This window comes from Heptranchias perlo, chromosome 4 (genome assembly GCF_035084215.1).
Source record: "Heptranchias perlo isolate sHepPer1 chromosome 4, sHepPer1.hap1, whole genome shotgun sequence".
In the NCBI taxonomy this organism is placed as follows: domain Eukaryota; kingdom Metazoa; phylum Chordata; class Chondrichthyes; order Hexanchiformes; family Hexanchidae; genus Heptranchias; species Heptranchias perlo.
The window spans coordinates 138,451,609-138,466,063 of NC_090328.1; the positions used below are offsets into that span (position 1 = coordinate 138,451,609).

General features: G+C 44.9%; 1 protein-coding gene across 8 annotated transcripts in view; it reads right to left on the reverse strand.

Annotated features, from left to right (window-relative positions):
* Window positions 1-14,455, reverse strand: part of frem1a (Fras1 related extracellular matrix 1a) — a 337,163-nt gene that overhangs the window by 67,178 nt on the left and 255,530 nt on the right. For 6 of the 8 annotated variants that reach the window (XM_067983690.1, XM_067983689.1, XM_067983688.1 and 3 more), the window contains exons 25-27: window positions 13,659-14,073; window positions 12,217-12,418; window positions 6,034-6,178 (exon numbers count right to left, since the gene is read on the reverse strand). In XM_067983690.1, the coding sequence (XP_067839791.1) occupies window positions 6,034-6,178; window positions 12,217-12,418; window positions 13,659-14,073 (762 nt within the window). Of the gene's footprint in view, window positions 1-6,033; window positions 6,179-11,903; window positions 11,988-12,216; window positions 12,419-13,658; window positions 14,130-14,455 lie in introns of those variants that run through there. The other 2 variants (XM_067983692.1, XM_067983693.1) reach the window with 2 other exon arrangements.

Genomic DNA, 14,455 nt, shown 5'->3' on the forward strand with positions numbered 1-14,455 from the left:
AGGGATGTAATGATGGAACTGTATAAAATGCTGGTAAGGCCACAGCTGGAGTACTGTGCGCAGTTCTGGTCACCACATTATAGGAAGGACGTAATTGCTCTGGAGAGAGTGCAGAGAAGATTTACAAGGATGTTGCCAGGGCTTAAAAATTGCAGCTACGAGGAGAGATTGGATAGGCTGGGGTTGTTTTCCTTGGAGCAGAGGAGGCTGAGGGGAGACTTGATTGAGGTGTACAAAATTATGAGGGGCCCAGATAGAGTAGACAGGAAGTACCTGTTTCCCCTAGTGGAGAGTTCAAGAACTGGAGGACGCAGATTTAAGCTGATTGGTGGAAGGATTAGAGGGGACATGAGGAAAAACTTTTTTACCCAGAGGGTGGTGGGTGTATGGAATTCACTGCCTGAATTGGTGTTAGAGGCAGGGACCCTCAACTCTTTTAAAAAGTACCTGGACCTGCACCTAAAGTGCTGTAAGCTGCAGGGCTATGGACCGGGTGCTGGAAGGTGGGATTAGAATGGGCACCTGGTTGTTCTTCGAGCCGGCGCGGACACGATGGGCCGAATGGCCCCCTTCTGTGCTGTATCTTTTCTATGGTTCCATGACTAACCGTTAGACACCCTTGTGCATCCCCTTCGTGCTCACAAAACCTTTGCCTTACGCTTCCGACTACTTCTATGTGGTGCCTCCCCTGTGGCTGCAGCAGAGGTAGTGGCAGGTTGCTCTTGTTCATGCCCTGACCGATTAGATGCTTTTGGCCGACGCCCTCTGGGTTTTGGAGCCTGTGAGGGCCCCTCCAAAGACTACCCCACCTGCACCTGTGCAGGGGCAGACTCGGCCACCTGGAGAGGAGGCAGCATTGCGGGTACTGGTTGAGAGGGGGGCAAAGGGTGAGACATGGGGGCGCTTTGAGTGGCGTCCCCACTTCCATGTCCCCTTTCGCCATCATCGCTCCCCTGGGCCAGGCCCACACCACTCCTACCACTCTGCTGGATGACAGTTTGGAGGACATGTGTGAAGCCTTGTAAGGTCAGTGCTAGTGTAGCTGCCTGCCTGTTTAATGCGGCAGAATGTTGTTCACCCTGAGTCCGAAGGGCCGTTGTCAGGGCCTGAATGGACTCATTTGTGAGCTGTGCTTGAAGCTCCGTGAAGGCTAGCCTTCTCTCCATCGCAGACATTCCTGCACTTATCTGCGTCACTATCTCAGATTCGCCCTCACGTCCCTGTGACAGTATCTCAGAGATTCCCTCCCTTACCTGTGCCACCATTCCACTTATGCAGGAGTTGGACTCCTCCATCCTCTGTGCGATTGTGGAGAGTGCATGTGGCACCTGTTCCAACACCTCGCAAATGTGCTGCTGCCCCTCGATCATTCTCCTTTTAAAGGATGGCCCCCAGGGTTCAGCATCTGTGCCCAGCTGAGCAGAGCCTGGAGAGGAGTGCTCCCACCGACACGGACTCTCTACAGCTGCCCCTGACACCAGTGTCTGCTCATGCTCACACGTGTGTGGTGACTCACCATGTGCGACCCCAACTAACTGCGGACGAGGACCCACCGAGGTGCGTGTATCTGCCCTGGTGGATGGCTCGCTCAGATGGGACGGTGCCCCCTCAGAGGCTGGCAGGTCCTCTGAGGAATCACCCTCCGCTGTCACAGCGGTTGCTGAAGGCCCTATAAGAGAAGGCAATATTAAGCATGATGACAGATGTTGAGGTGCTGAAGATGGCAAGGCATGTTAACATCAATTGCTATTGTGAGTGATGAATGTTAAAGTTCTGCCACCAGCCGTTTGTCGGGTGCCAGTCTCGGCGTCCCCCGATGGACAGGCACTCGAGGGTTCGGCTCAGCTCCAGCGCCTCCTGCTCCGCGTCTGTGAGGACGACTATTTGTTGCGGCCCCCTCCGGTCCTCACCCTCCCCGTGCATTCTGGGCTCTCTTCTCCTATAAGGGGAGAATGTACAGACACGTGAGTGAGTGATGGTGATGTGGCCAACTGACGAATGCAATGATTTGTGTGAGGCTGACCGTGAAAGAGATGCATCAGAGGGTGAGTATGAGACAGAGCCATGACATTGTATGAGGATTGGGTTGTGTGGTAGTGGTGGGGTGAGTCAGGGGAGGTGAGGAAGTGCAGGTAAGTTGAGGATGAGGTTTGAGAGGGTGTGAGGAGTGATGTGATGGAGTAGTGTTGGCAGTGCAGAATGAGTTGGGGGGTGGGGGCAGTGATGTGGAAGACGGAATGTAGGAGAATGAGTAAGTGTACTCACTTTGGCTGACCTAGTTAGGTCATTGAAGCGCTTCCTGCACCGTATCCAGGTGCGGGAGACGTTGCTGCTGCTGGTGACCTCCTCTGCCACCTCGAGCCGGGCCTTCTTGGTGGCAGAGACAGGCCACTTCCTCCCGTCCGCCGGGTCAAACACATCCCTCCTCCTCCTCACCCCATCCAGTCGCACCTGAGTCTAGGAACAGCCTTTCCCCTGTGCTGCTCCATTGTTCCATTTGGGTGTTTGTTCCAGGAGCAGCCATTGGAGGACTGCCCCTTTAAATAGAGCTCCTCCAGCTGACAGCCTGTGATGCGGGTGCGCAGTCCGCCCACTGTGCAGCTTTCGGACGCCAAACCCGGAAGCCACGTTAAGTGGCTCCAATTTACCCGCGGTCGTGTGGGGAACGGACAGATTTTATTGGGCGGGTCACCCACACGTACAATCACCCCCGCCTCCCCGCTAATATCGTGGCCAAAGAGTGTGGGAAAGGGAAGAGAAGCCAATGCAGGTGTTTCTCTGACTATGACAGGATAGATAGGAATGGGAATAGATAGGTGTGGCCAGTCCCACCCAGCTCGACAATGAAGGAGAGGCATTGGAGGAGGATGCTGTGGTCAACCTTCTCAAAGGCTGGAGACAGGTTGTGAAGGATGAGGAGGGATAGTTTGCCACGGTCACAGTCTCATGGGATGCCATTTGTAACTTTGGAATCCTTTTATTCCTTTCTCCGAAATGTACTTATCCAGCTTCCCTTTACAGGCATCAATGCTATTCGCCTCAACGACTCCATGTACCATAGTGTCATCGTCGGTATAGTGCAGGAAGCCACTCGGCCCAGCGTGTCGAAAGAGCTATCCATTTAGTCCTGGTTCCCTGCTCTTTCCCCATTGCCCTGTAAACTTTTTCCCTTCAAGTATTTATCTAATTCCCTTTTGAAAGTTACTATTGAATCTGCTTCCACCGCCCTTTCAGGCAGTGCATTCCAGATCACTGCGACTCACTGCGTAAAAAAATGTTTCCTCATGTCACCTCTGGCTCTTTTGCTGATCACCTTAAATCTGTGTCCTCTGGTTACCGACCCTTCTGCCACTGGAAACAGTTTCTCCTTATTTACTCTATCAAAACCGTTCATGATTTTGAACACCTCTATCAAATCTCCTCTTAACCTTCTCTGTTCTAAGGAGAACAACCCCAGCTTCTCCAGTCTCTCCACATAACTGAAGTCCCTCATCCCTGGTACCATTCTAGTAAATCTCTTCTCCACCCTCTCCAAGGCCTTGACATCCGTCCTAAAGTGTGGTGCCCAGAATTGAACACAATACTTCAGCTGAGGCTGAACCAGTGATTTATAAAGGTTTAGCATAACTTCCTTGCTTTTGTACTCTATGCCTCTATTAATAAAGCCCAGGATCCCTTATGCTTTTTTAACAGCCTTCTCAACTTGTTCTGCCACCTTCAAAGATTTGTGTATGTGCACCCCCAGGTCTCTTTGTTCCTGCGTCCCCTTTAAAATTGTACCATTTAGTTTATATTGCCTCTCCTCATTCTTCCTACCAAAATGCATCACTTCACACTTCGCTGCGTTATATTTCATCTGCCATGTGTCTGACCATTTCACCAGTCTGTCTATGTCCTCCACATTATTTACTACATTTCCGAGTTTCGTGCCATCTGCAAACTTTGAAATTATACCCCCTATACCCAAGTCCAGGTCATTAATATATATCACAAAGAGCAGTGGTCCTAATACTGACCCCTGAGGAACACCACTGTATACTTCCCTCCAGTCTGAAAAACAACCGTTCCCCGCTACTCTCTGCTTTCTGTCCCCTAGCCAATTTTGTATCCACACTACCACTGTCCCTTTAATCCCATGGGCTTTAATTTTGCTAACAAGTCTATTATGTGTCTCTTTATCAAATGCCTTTTGAAAGTCCATATACACAACATCAACCGCACTACCCTCATCAACCCTCTCTGTTACTTCATCAAAGAACTCAATCAAGTTAGTCAAACACGATTTTCCTTTAACAAATCCGTGCTGACTTTCATTTATTGGCCCAGACTTTTCCAAGTGCCAATTAATTTTGTCCCGGATTATTGTCTCTAAAAGTTTCCCCACCACCATGTTAGGTTGACTGGCCTGTAATTGCTGGATTTATCCCTCTCCCTTTTTTTGAACGGTTACATTTGCAATCCTCCAGTCCTCCGACACCATGCCCATTACTAAGGAAGGTTGTGGCCAGAGCCTCTACAATTTCCACCTTTACTACCCTCAGTCACCTAGGGTGCATCCCAACTGGACTGGGTGACTTTTCTACTTTCAGTACTGCCAATCTTTTACGTGCCTCCTCTTTATTTTTATCCTGTTCAATATCACTACTATCTCCTTTTTTACTGCTACAATGGCAGCATCCTCTTCTCTAGTTGAGACTGATGCAAAGTATTCGTTTAGTGCCTCAGCCACGCCCTCTGCCTCCACAAGAAGATCTTTGTTGTGCCTAATCGGCCCTACCCTTCCTCTTACCACCCCTTTACTATTTATATGTTTATAAAAGACTTTTGGGTTCCTTTTTATGTTAACCACTAATCTATTCTCATACTCTCTCTTTGCCCCTCTTATTCCCTTTTTTAGATCTCCTCTGTACTTTCTATATTTAGCCTGGTTCTCTACTGTATTATGAACCTTACATTCGTCATAAGCCTCCATTTCCTGTTTCATTTTAATCTCTATATCTTTAGTCATCCAGAAAGCTCTAGCTTTGGATGCCCTTCCTTTCCCCCTCGTAGGGATGTGTCCACTCTGTACCTGAACCAACTCCTCCTCGATGGCCTCCCATTGTTCAATTACTGTTTTGCTTTCCAATTTTTGTTTCCAATCATCCTGGGCAAGATCCCTTTTTAATTCACTGAGTATGGTAGTAAGTTCTACATTCTCACCACTCTTTGGGTAAAGAAGTTTCTCCTGAATTCCCTATTTGATTTATTAGAGATGATCTTATATTTTTGGCCCCTAGCTTTGGGTTTTCCCACAAGTGGAAACATCTTCTCTATGTCTACCCTATCAAAACCCTTCAGAATTTTAAAGACCTTTATAAGGTCACCCCTCTTCTCTTTTCTACAGAAAATAGCCAAGCCTGTTCAGTCTTTTATATTTTACTTGTGGAGCACTCTCAGAAACAGCTGCAATATGAAGTGATGGGTTGCAGTCCTGCGACTCTGTGCTACTAACTTAAATCCCACCAGTATGGATGGTTGCTAAGTGGAGGCTGGCAGTTCCACACAAAAATGGAAGAGGGGAGAAAACTACAGGACCAATAATTCTATCAAAAGTTCTATCTTAAGAGGGCCCTTCCAGTTTTGGAGCTGAAATAACACTGCCTCTTATACTATTCCTTTACGGTTTGATTTATTACAGAAAATTAAAAAAAGTTAGGGAAAAGCACTGAGTTTAGTTCAGTCCATATTCCACATGCTTTCAGGCTGTGAGATCTATGTCGAGTGGTAAGTCTGCTAGTAGCTATTGTTCAAGGCGTTGGTGAGCTGCAAATTGCACCTGGGTCCTGGTGTGAGTACTACTGTTATATAGTTTGATCAAGAGTTTATTTTACTCAGTAACCGATTCTGATTACCGCCCAGACAAGTTAACAAGTTCACCCACTGTCAGTTAACAGACTTGTCAGGTAATTTCCATGTCTAAGTATTTCCTACATTTGTGACTAACAGTAAAATAGAGTCAAAGAATCATTGATTTTTACACAAATATCTTACGTTTGAGGGACAGCAGAGTTTCCTGTGGGATCTGCAACTTGAAATTCCAAACTGTCTGACGTTACTTCGGAGGAAGGTCTGATGATGTAAATGATGTTCCTGCAGTTCAAGTCTTTCTGTGTGAATTTATTACGAATGAATCCTCCTAGGCAGCAATAAATCATAGCAAGATCAGTGCATCAATTAAAGTACATGAGAATCGCACTTCAGCCAGTGGTTCATGAATTAATGTACCAGTGTGGGAATTCTTAATTCATTTGCGGCATGTGAGCTTGTTCCTAGTTGCACTGAGAAGGTGGTGGTGTGTCTTCATCTTGCACTGCAGGTGTTACGCAGACAGTGGGAAGTGCCAAATGAAATAATCCCACAGTGGGGAGTGCGGAGCCAATCAAATCATAACTGGGAATGGAAAGAGTGAAATCATCTCAAGGTGGGGAGTGTGAATAGAAATTATCCCACAGTGGGGAGTGTGAATAGAAATTATCCCACAGTGGGGAGTGTGAATAGAAATTATCCCACAGTGGGGAGTGTTAATGCAAATAAATTCGCAGTGGGAAATGCAAAGCGAATAAAAAACATAGTGGGGAATGCAGAGTGAACGAAACCCACAGTGGGGAGAGTAGATGGAAATAAACACACAGTAAGAAGTGCAGAGTAAAATAAACCCACAGTGGGGAGTGAGGAGTGAATTAAACCCACAGTGGGGAGTGAGGAGTGAAATAAACCCGCAGTGGGGAGTGAGGAGTGACATAAACCCACAGTGGGGAGTGAGGAGTGAATTAAACCCACAGTGGGGAGTGAGGAGTGAAATAAACCCACAGTGGGGAGTGAGGAGTGACATATGCCCGCAGTGGGGAGTGAGGAGTGACATAAACCCACAGTGGGGAGTGAGGAGTGACATAAACCCACAGTGGGGAGTGAGGAGTGACATAAACCCACAGTGGGGAGTGAGGAGTGACATAAACCCACAATGGGGAGTGAGGAGTGACATAAACTCATAGTGGGGAGTGAGGAGTGACATAAACTTATAGTGGGGAGTGAGGAGTGACATATGCCCACAGTGGGGAGTGAGGAGTGAATTAAACCCATAGTGGGGTGTGAGGAGTGACATATGCCCGCAGTGGGGAGTGAGGAGTGACATAAACCCACAGTGGGGAGTGAGGAGTGACATAAACCCACAGTGGGGAGTGAGGAGTGACATAAACCCACAGTGGGGAGTGAGGAGTGACATAAACTCATAGTGGGGAGTGAGGAGTGACATAAACTTATAGTGGGGAGTGAGGAGTGACATATGCCCACAGTGGGGAGTGAGGAGTGAATTAAACCCATAGTGGGGTGTGAGGAGTGACATATGCCCGCAGTGGGGAGTGAGGAGTGAAATAAACCCACAATGGGGAGTGAGGAGTGAAATAAACCCACAGTGGGGAGTACAGATGGGAATAAACCCACAGAGGGGAGTGCAGATGGGAATAAACCCACAGTGGGGAGTGCAGATGGGAATAAACCCACAGTGGGGAGTACAGATGGGAATAAACCCACAGTGGGGAGTACAGATGGGAATAAACCCACAGTGGGGAGTGCAGATGGGAATAAACCCACAGTGGGGAGTACAGATGGGAATAAACCCACAGTGGGGAGTACAGATGGGAATAAACCCACAGAGGGGAGTACAGATGGGAATAAACCCACAGTGGGGAGTACAGATGGGAATAAACCCACAGTGGGGAGTACAGATGGGAATAAACCCACAGTGGGGAGTGCAGATGGGAATAAACCCACAGTGGGGAGTACAGATGGGAATAAACCCACAGTGGGGAGTACAGATGGGAATAAACCCACAGTGGGGAGTACAGATGGGAATAAACCCACAGTGGGGAGTGCAGATGGGAATAAACCCACAGTGGGGAGTGCAGATGGGAATAAACCCACAGTGGGGAGTACAGATGGGAATAAACCCACATTGGGGAGTACAGATGGGAATAAACCCACAGTGGGGAGTACAGATGGGAATAAACCCACAGTGGGGAGTACAGATGGATACTGCCTAACCTGCCTGCCCACCTGAATCCCACTGTTGCTGTCTTTAAATCAGCTGCTTGTCTGAATGCGGATGCTGTGGCCTCTCCCTGCCTGCAGTTGCAGAGACAAACCGGTGATAGAAGTAAAAATGAAAAGATGAGAAAGGAAAATATCATAGTAGGTACTGCGCGGGAGGAGGCCATTCGGCCCATCGTGCCTGTGTCGGCTCTTTGAAAGAGCTATTCAATTAGTCCCATTCCCCTGCTCTTTCCCCATAGTCCTGTACATTTTTTCCCTTCAAGTATTTATCCAATTCTCTTTTGAAAGTCACTACTGAATCTGCTTCCACCATCCTTTCAGGCAGTGTATTCCAAATCATTACGACTCGCTGTGCAAAAAAATGTTTCCTCATGTCACCTCTGGCTCTTTTGCCGACCAACATCTTCCGCCTCCTTTTTGGTCTCTAATAGGCCCTACTCTTTCTTTAGTTATCTTCTTGCTCTTAATGTATTCATAAAACATCTTTGGGTTTTCCTTGATTTTACTTGCCAATATTTTTTCATGCCCTCTCTTTGATTTCCTAATTTCCTTTTTAATTTCACCCCTGCACTTTTTATACTCCTCTCGGCTTTCTGTAGTATTTAGTTCTCTGTGTCTGACATAAGCTTTCCTTTTCTGCCTCATCTTACCCTGTAAGCTCCTTGACATCCAGGGGGCTCTAGATTTGGCAGTTCCACCCTTTTTCTTTGTGGGAACATGTTTACTCTGAACCCCTTGAATCTCCCCCTTGAATGCCTCCCACTGCTCTGACACTGATTTACCTTCAAGTCGCTGTTTCCAGTCCACTTTTGCTAAATCACTTCTTAGCTTAGTAAAGTTGGCCTTTTCGCAACTGAAAACTTTAACTCCTGTTCTATCTTTGTCCTTTTCCATAACTATGCTAAAACTAACCTCCTCTTTATCTATTTTTACCCTATCCAATATCGCTACTTCCTCCTCCTTTACTGCTACAATGGCAGCATCCTCGTCTCTAGTGAAGACAGATGTGAAGTATTCATTTCGTATCTCAGCCTCTAAAGAAGATCGTTTTTGTCCCTAATCGGTCCCACGCTTCCTTTGACTATTTATATGTTTATAAAAGACTTTTGGGTTCTCTTTTATTTTAGCCGCTAATCTATTCTCATACTCTTGCTTTGCCCCTCTTATTCCCTTTTTTAGATCTCCTCTGTGCTTTCTATATTCAGCCTGGTTCTCTACTGTATTATGAACCTTACATTCATCATAAGCCTCCTTTTTTTTATTTTGTTTTAATCTCTATACCTTTAGTCATCCAGGGAGCTTTAGCTTTGGATGCCCTTCCTTACCCCCTCATAGGGATGTATCTACTCTGTACCCGAACCAACTCCTCCTTGAAGGCCTCCCATTGTTCAATTACTGTTCTGCCGACCAATTTTAGATCCCTTTTTAACTCACTGAAATTTGCCCTCTTCCAGTTAAGCATTTTCACATTTGATATACAGCAGAGAAAAACAGAAATATAGTAGATAAGTGGTAGTGAAGTAGGTGAGTCAGATATGTCAGCAAAATTATGGAAGTAGTTATCAATAACGCCATCAAGAAATACCTACTTACCAGTAACCCGCCCGGCAACACTCTGTTCAGGTTCTACCAGAGCCACTTGGCTCCAGATCTCGTCACAGCCTCGATCCAGACAGGACACAAGAGCCGAATGCGAGAGGAGCTGTGAGAGTAGCTTTCCTCGACGGGAAGACAAAACTCAACCGAGTATGGCTCCAAGCAAAACTGAGGTTCACGGGGATCAATGGGAGAACTCTACAATGGCTGGAGTCATACTTTACACAAAGAAAGATGGCTGTGTTTTTCAGATACCAATCGTCACAGCCCCAAGACATCGGGAACCAGAGTTCCAACGTCTTTGGCCCAACCATTTTCAGCAGCTTCATCAATGATCTTGCCTCGTCTGAGGAAAAGTGCTGTATATTGATTATTCTGAAGCGTTCAGCTCCATTCAAAACTCCTCCAATAATGAAACAGTCCATACCAGTCTACAGCAGGAACCAGACTACATCCAGGCTTGAGCTGACAAGTGAAGGGTAATATTTGCACCATATAAGTGCCAGGTATTGACCATTTACAACAAGAAAAAACGCAGCTGCTTCCCCTGACCTTCAACAGCATGATTTAGATTGGGTCGTAAGGATTCCGCAGGATTCCTCAGTAAGCAGAGGGTGACAGGTTAATGCAATTTAAGATGCATCAAACGGTTTGTATGAGATTTATAGTTTGGAAGCACCATGTCTACATTTCAGCTGTTATCATTGTGTTAAGTTGTGAAGTTTATAACAATGGAAATTTTGTTATTTTCCACATGAACAAGATGCACATTCCAGTGAGAATGGAGTGTTTGTGGTGTGACATTGCCATCTACTGCTGCAGTAACATATGACACAAAGATCACATGACAATAATCTCAGAATTCATAGGTTTAGAGCAAATCATCTGACATTGTCCATCTCGGTGTATAAATACGCTCACTTTCAGTAATTCTTTGGTAATCTGTGCTGAGAACTCGCCTGGTTTAGTTAGAATTAAAGGCAGACCCGAGGCTTAACCTACTAGTAAGTGTATAGACATATAACTTGCTTGTACTTTCTGTCAATATTAATAAAACCACCAGTCTGATTTATCTCAGCCATTGGAACCTATGTAATTTGGATTAATCTATTCGGTTGATCTAACATCCACCATCAACATCTAGGGGGTCAGCACTGACCAGAAGCTGAACTGGATCAGCCATATCAACACAGTGGCTAAAAGTACAGGGCAGGGCAGAGGCTGCAAAATCTGTGAGGAGTGTCTCCTGACCCATCAATACCTCTCCATCATCTACAAGGCTTAATTAAGAGTGAGATAAAATACTCACCAGTCGCCTGCATGGATGTAGCTGTAATAACACTCAAGAAACTCAACACTATCCAGAACAAAGCAGTCCGCTTGATCGGTGCCCCTGACACTGAATTTAATATCTACCCCTTCACCGCTGACGCACTGTGGCTGCAGTATGTACAATGTCCAAGATGCATTGCAGCAACTTACTAAGCTTACTTAGTCAGTGCCTCCCAGCCCCATGATCTTTACCACAGAGAAGGACAAGACCAGCAATGTCAAAGGAACACCATCTCCTACAAGTTCCCTTACAAGTGACACATTATCCTGAGTTAGATATATATCACCATTCCTTTATCGCTGCTGGGTCAAAATCCAGAAATTCCCAACCTAGCACCATTGTGAGAGTACCATCACCACAAGGACTGCAGCAGTTCAAGGAGAAGACACCCCACTACTTTCCCAGGGCAACTAGGGATGAACAATAAACGTGATCTTGGCAGTGTTGCACGCATCCCAAGAACAAATAATAAAAACATAAGTACAGGAAGAGATAGAGAGAGAGAGAGACGGAAATGCAGGAGAGCATGAAAGATAGAAGTGAAAGAGGTGATATAGAAGTGGAAGAAAGAGAGCGGAAGACAAAAGAATCAAAGTGGTTCAGCAACTCCAAGAAGCACAAAATTGATTACGAGTTGGATGTCTAGTTATAATTCTAACTGACTCAAAAGCAATTTAATCATGCAGAGCCAGCCATTAGTTGTGGTATACATATCTGTGCAAACGATTGAACACTCCTGCAGTAAAGCCCCGCTATAACACCGTTTTCTGCATTCCGGTCTGTATTCTCCATTCTCTTCTTTGAATAGCACCGTGGGATCTTTTATGTTCACCTAAGCATACAGGCTTGGCTTAACATCTCATCTGAAAGATAGCACCTCTGAACATGCAACATTCCCTCAGTGCTATATAGGAGTGGCAGTTTAGATTATAGGCTCACGTCTGTAGTTGGGTTTGAACCCATGACCCTATGAATCAAGAAAAAGTGTGGTTCCAACTGAACTAAGTTGACACTTGCACTTATAGTTTAGCATACTACAATGTGAAAAAAATGTCAAATCATTAGTGGAAAAAACAGTCATAACTGGGATTGTATGAACTGTTCAATGTACTGATTCAGTTTGATATAATATTGGGGTATCTATAAATACAAATGAAATGATAATAGAGGTGAATGAAAAGTGACTGATACAGTACCAGTGGTGACGTTTTCCAAGTAACCAAAACGTGGAGCACGTAGGATGTGGAAAATGAGCTCTTCATCTTTGCTGTCAGTATCTGATGCTTTCAAGTCTCGAGAAGAGATGTAGATTCCATACTGTCCGTTTTTTAACACTTCGACTTTGGATGGGCACTGAAGGTAAACTATTATCGGGGCAGCCTTGTCCACATGGTTCACCTGGACAGAGGTAATAAGTCAGTCTTTAATTGCTTCTTCGAGATGATTTGACCACAATATTAAAATTAAACATCCTTCAGTAGTGTATTTTAAACATCAAGTATCACTGTTTCCATTGCTGCTTTCTGACTGGGGTCATGAAATTCTTCTCAAAGCATCGTACAGATGCTCTACTTCCTTCAATACATTAATCTATATGTGGACTATTACATAATTATTTGATTATTTTCTGGCAGACAATACAATAGTACACACAAGCGACCTTCCCCCATCAAAACCACAGCATTGTGGCAGTTTATAACTTATTTCTACTCATGCTTCTTGTTGTGCTGTCATGAAGTCACAAAAACATCAATAAATTGTGAAATTTTTCATTAGAAGTAACTTACATTATTTCTAATAATTAGTAGCAAGTTTAAAAATACACACGTCTCACACTGGTGATATCACACTACCTTTATTTCACTTATAAAGATTTTCTTCCTAACCCATTCATATCCTTAAGCTATTGACTTAACATCTTCTATGAATAACTAAAGCACCAAAGCCACAGAGAATAAAAGCTTTCACATTCTTTCTTTTTAATATGAGACACTCAAAGGTAATCACAGCAACAAAGAAGAAAATGTGTCCAACCTTCTCTCTGTAGTCTTTGTTTAGATGCTCAGCTTTAGCGCATATCCTAAGCAATGCATGTGTGTATTAATTCCCATTAGAACTTATCACATTTCAACTGGGCATGTTAAGGAAGAAACCCATAATTCACCACATCAGCTAGAATTATCTAATCAATAAGATAGTCCCAACATTTCCACTGTCACTTTTTAAACTTTATTACCATTATTTTCCTATTTCTAACCCATAACTCAGGTCCCAATATTCACACTATTTTCCTAAAGTGGAAGGGTAGAACAGCAGGATAGTGCAGTCTGCAGGAATCTTTGCCCACAGGGACAATACTGCTTCTTGATGAATCTCTACCCCAGGAGGCAAAATTCAGGGCTGTCAGTTCCTATTTCCACCTGACTAATTTTCCATGCTTCCTCTCCGAAACCCATCTCTCAGGAAGAACCCAGAGTTTTAACCACAGCCAAGTAGGAATACCAGTCAAGACTGAGGCCTGAACCTACGTACCCCACTCAGAAATCCTCCGATCTACTATTATAGCTACCTACAAGGTTACATTTCTAATTTGAGGTAAGCCCTATATCTAAAACCACAGATATCCCTAGCCACTTGCCTCAATTGTGAATATAGCTGGTTCAGTCTGCAATTTCCCATTGACCAGAAAGCCGTGATTGCTCATATCAGTGACAATAAAGGTGAACCTGTCAATCTGCGAGTCTCCTCCACCATGTTTGTAAGCTACATCCATGTTGTCGACGTCCAACTGCGTGAAGTTACGCTGGTGAAGAACAACCCCTTTGTGGTACAGTTGGCCATACTGTGGATGCTGTGCAATGATGTATGTAAGGTTCTGTGAGGGAGTGTCAGGGTCAGATAACTGGAGCACCTCTGGACAAATGGACATCATCGAGCCTTCAACCAATCGGATCCCTTTGTTTTTCGACAGTGTGGGCAGGATGCGATCAGTATTTTCAATGATGATCTCCAGACTTCCGTTTCTTGTGGACAGCCCATTGCTGACAATGAATCTAGCAAAGAGAGTCAGAGGCAAGGCAGCCTTCAGCAAGTTTTCTTGATTCACCATCTATAGAAATGAGATAATAAAATAATACACACCTTTAACAGGGATTCTGGTCCTAGTGGCTCTGTAACACAAGTTCAGAAACAAGTCTCTGTGTCATGTGAAGTAATATTATTGTTTCTGCTGGCAAAACTGTTCCCAACCTTCATGGCCTAACAGAACTACATTTAGGCGCGTTGATCAATTCCAACGTGTATGATAACAGCATTTTATTGAGAATATGATAATGGTAAAACAAAACAATCCCGTAACAAATCTTTCTGATTTGGCAATTGCCATCGGTGTGTGGATTGCAGCTGTGGTAAATGAAAGACCCATAAAACCAAAGT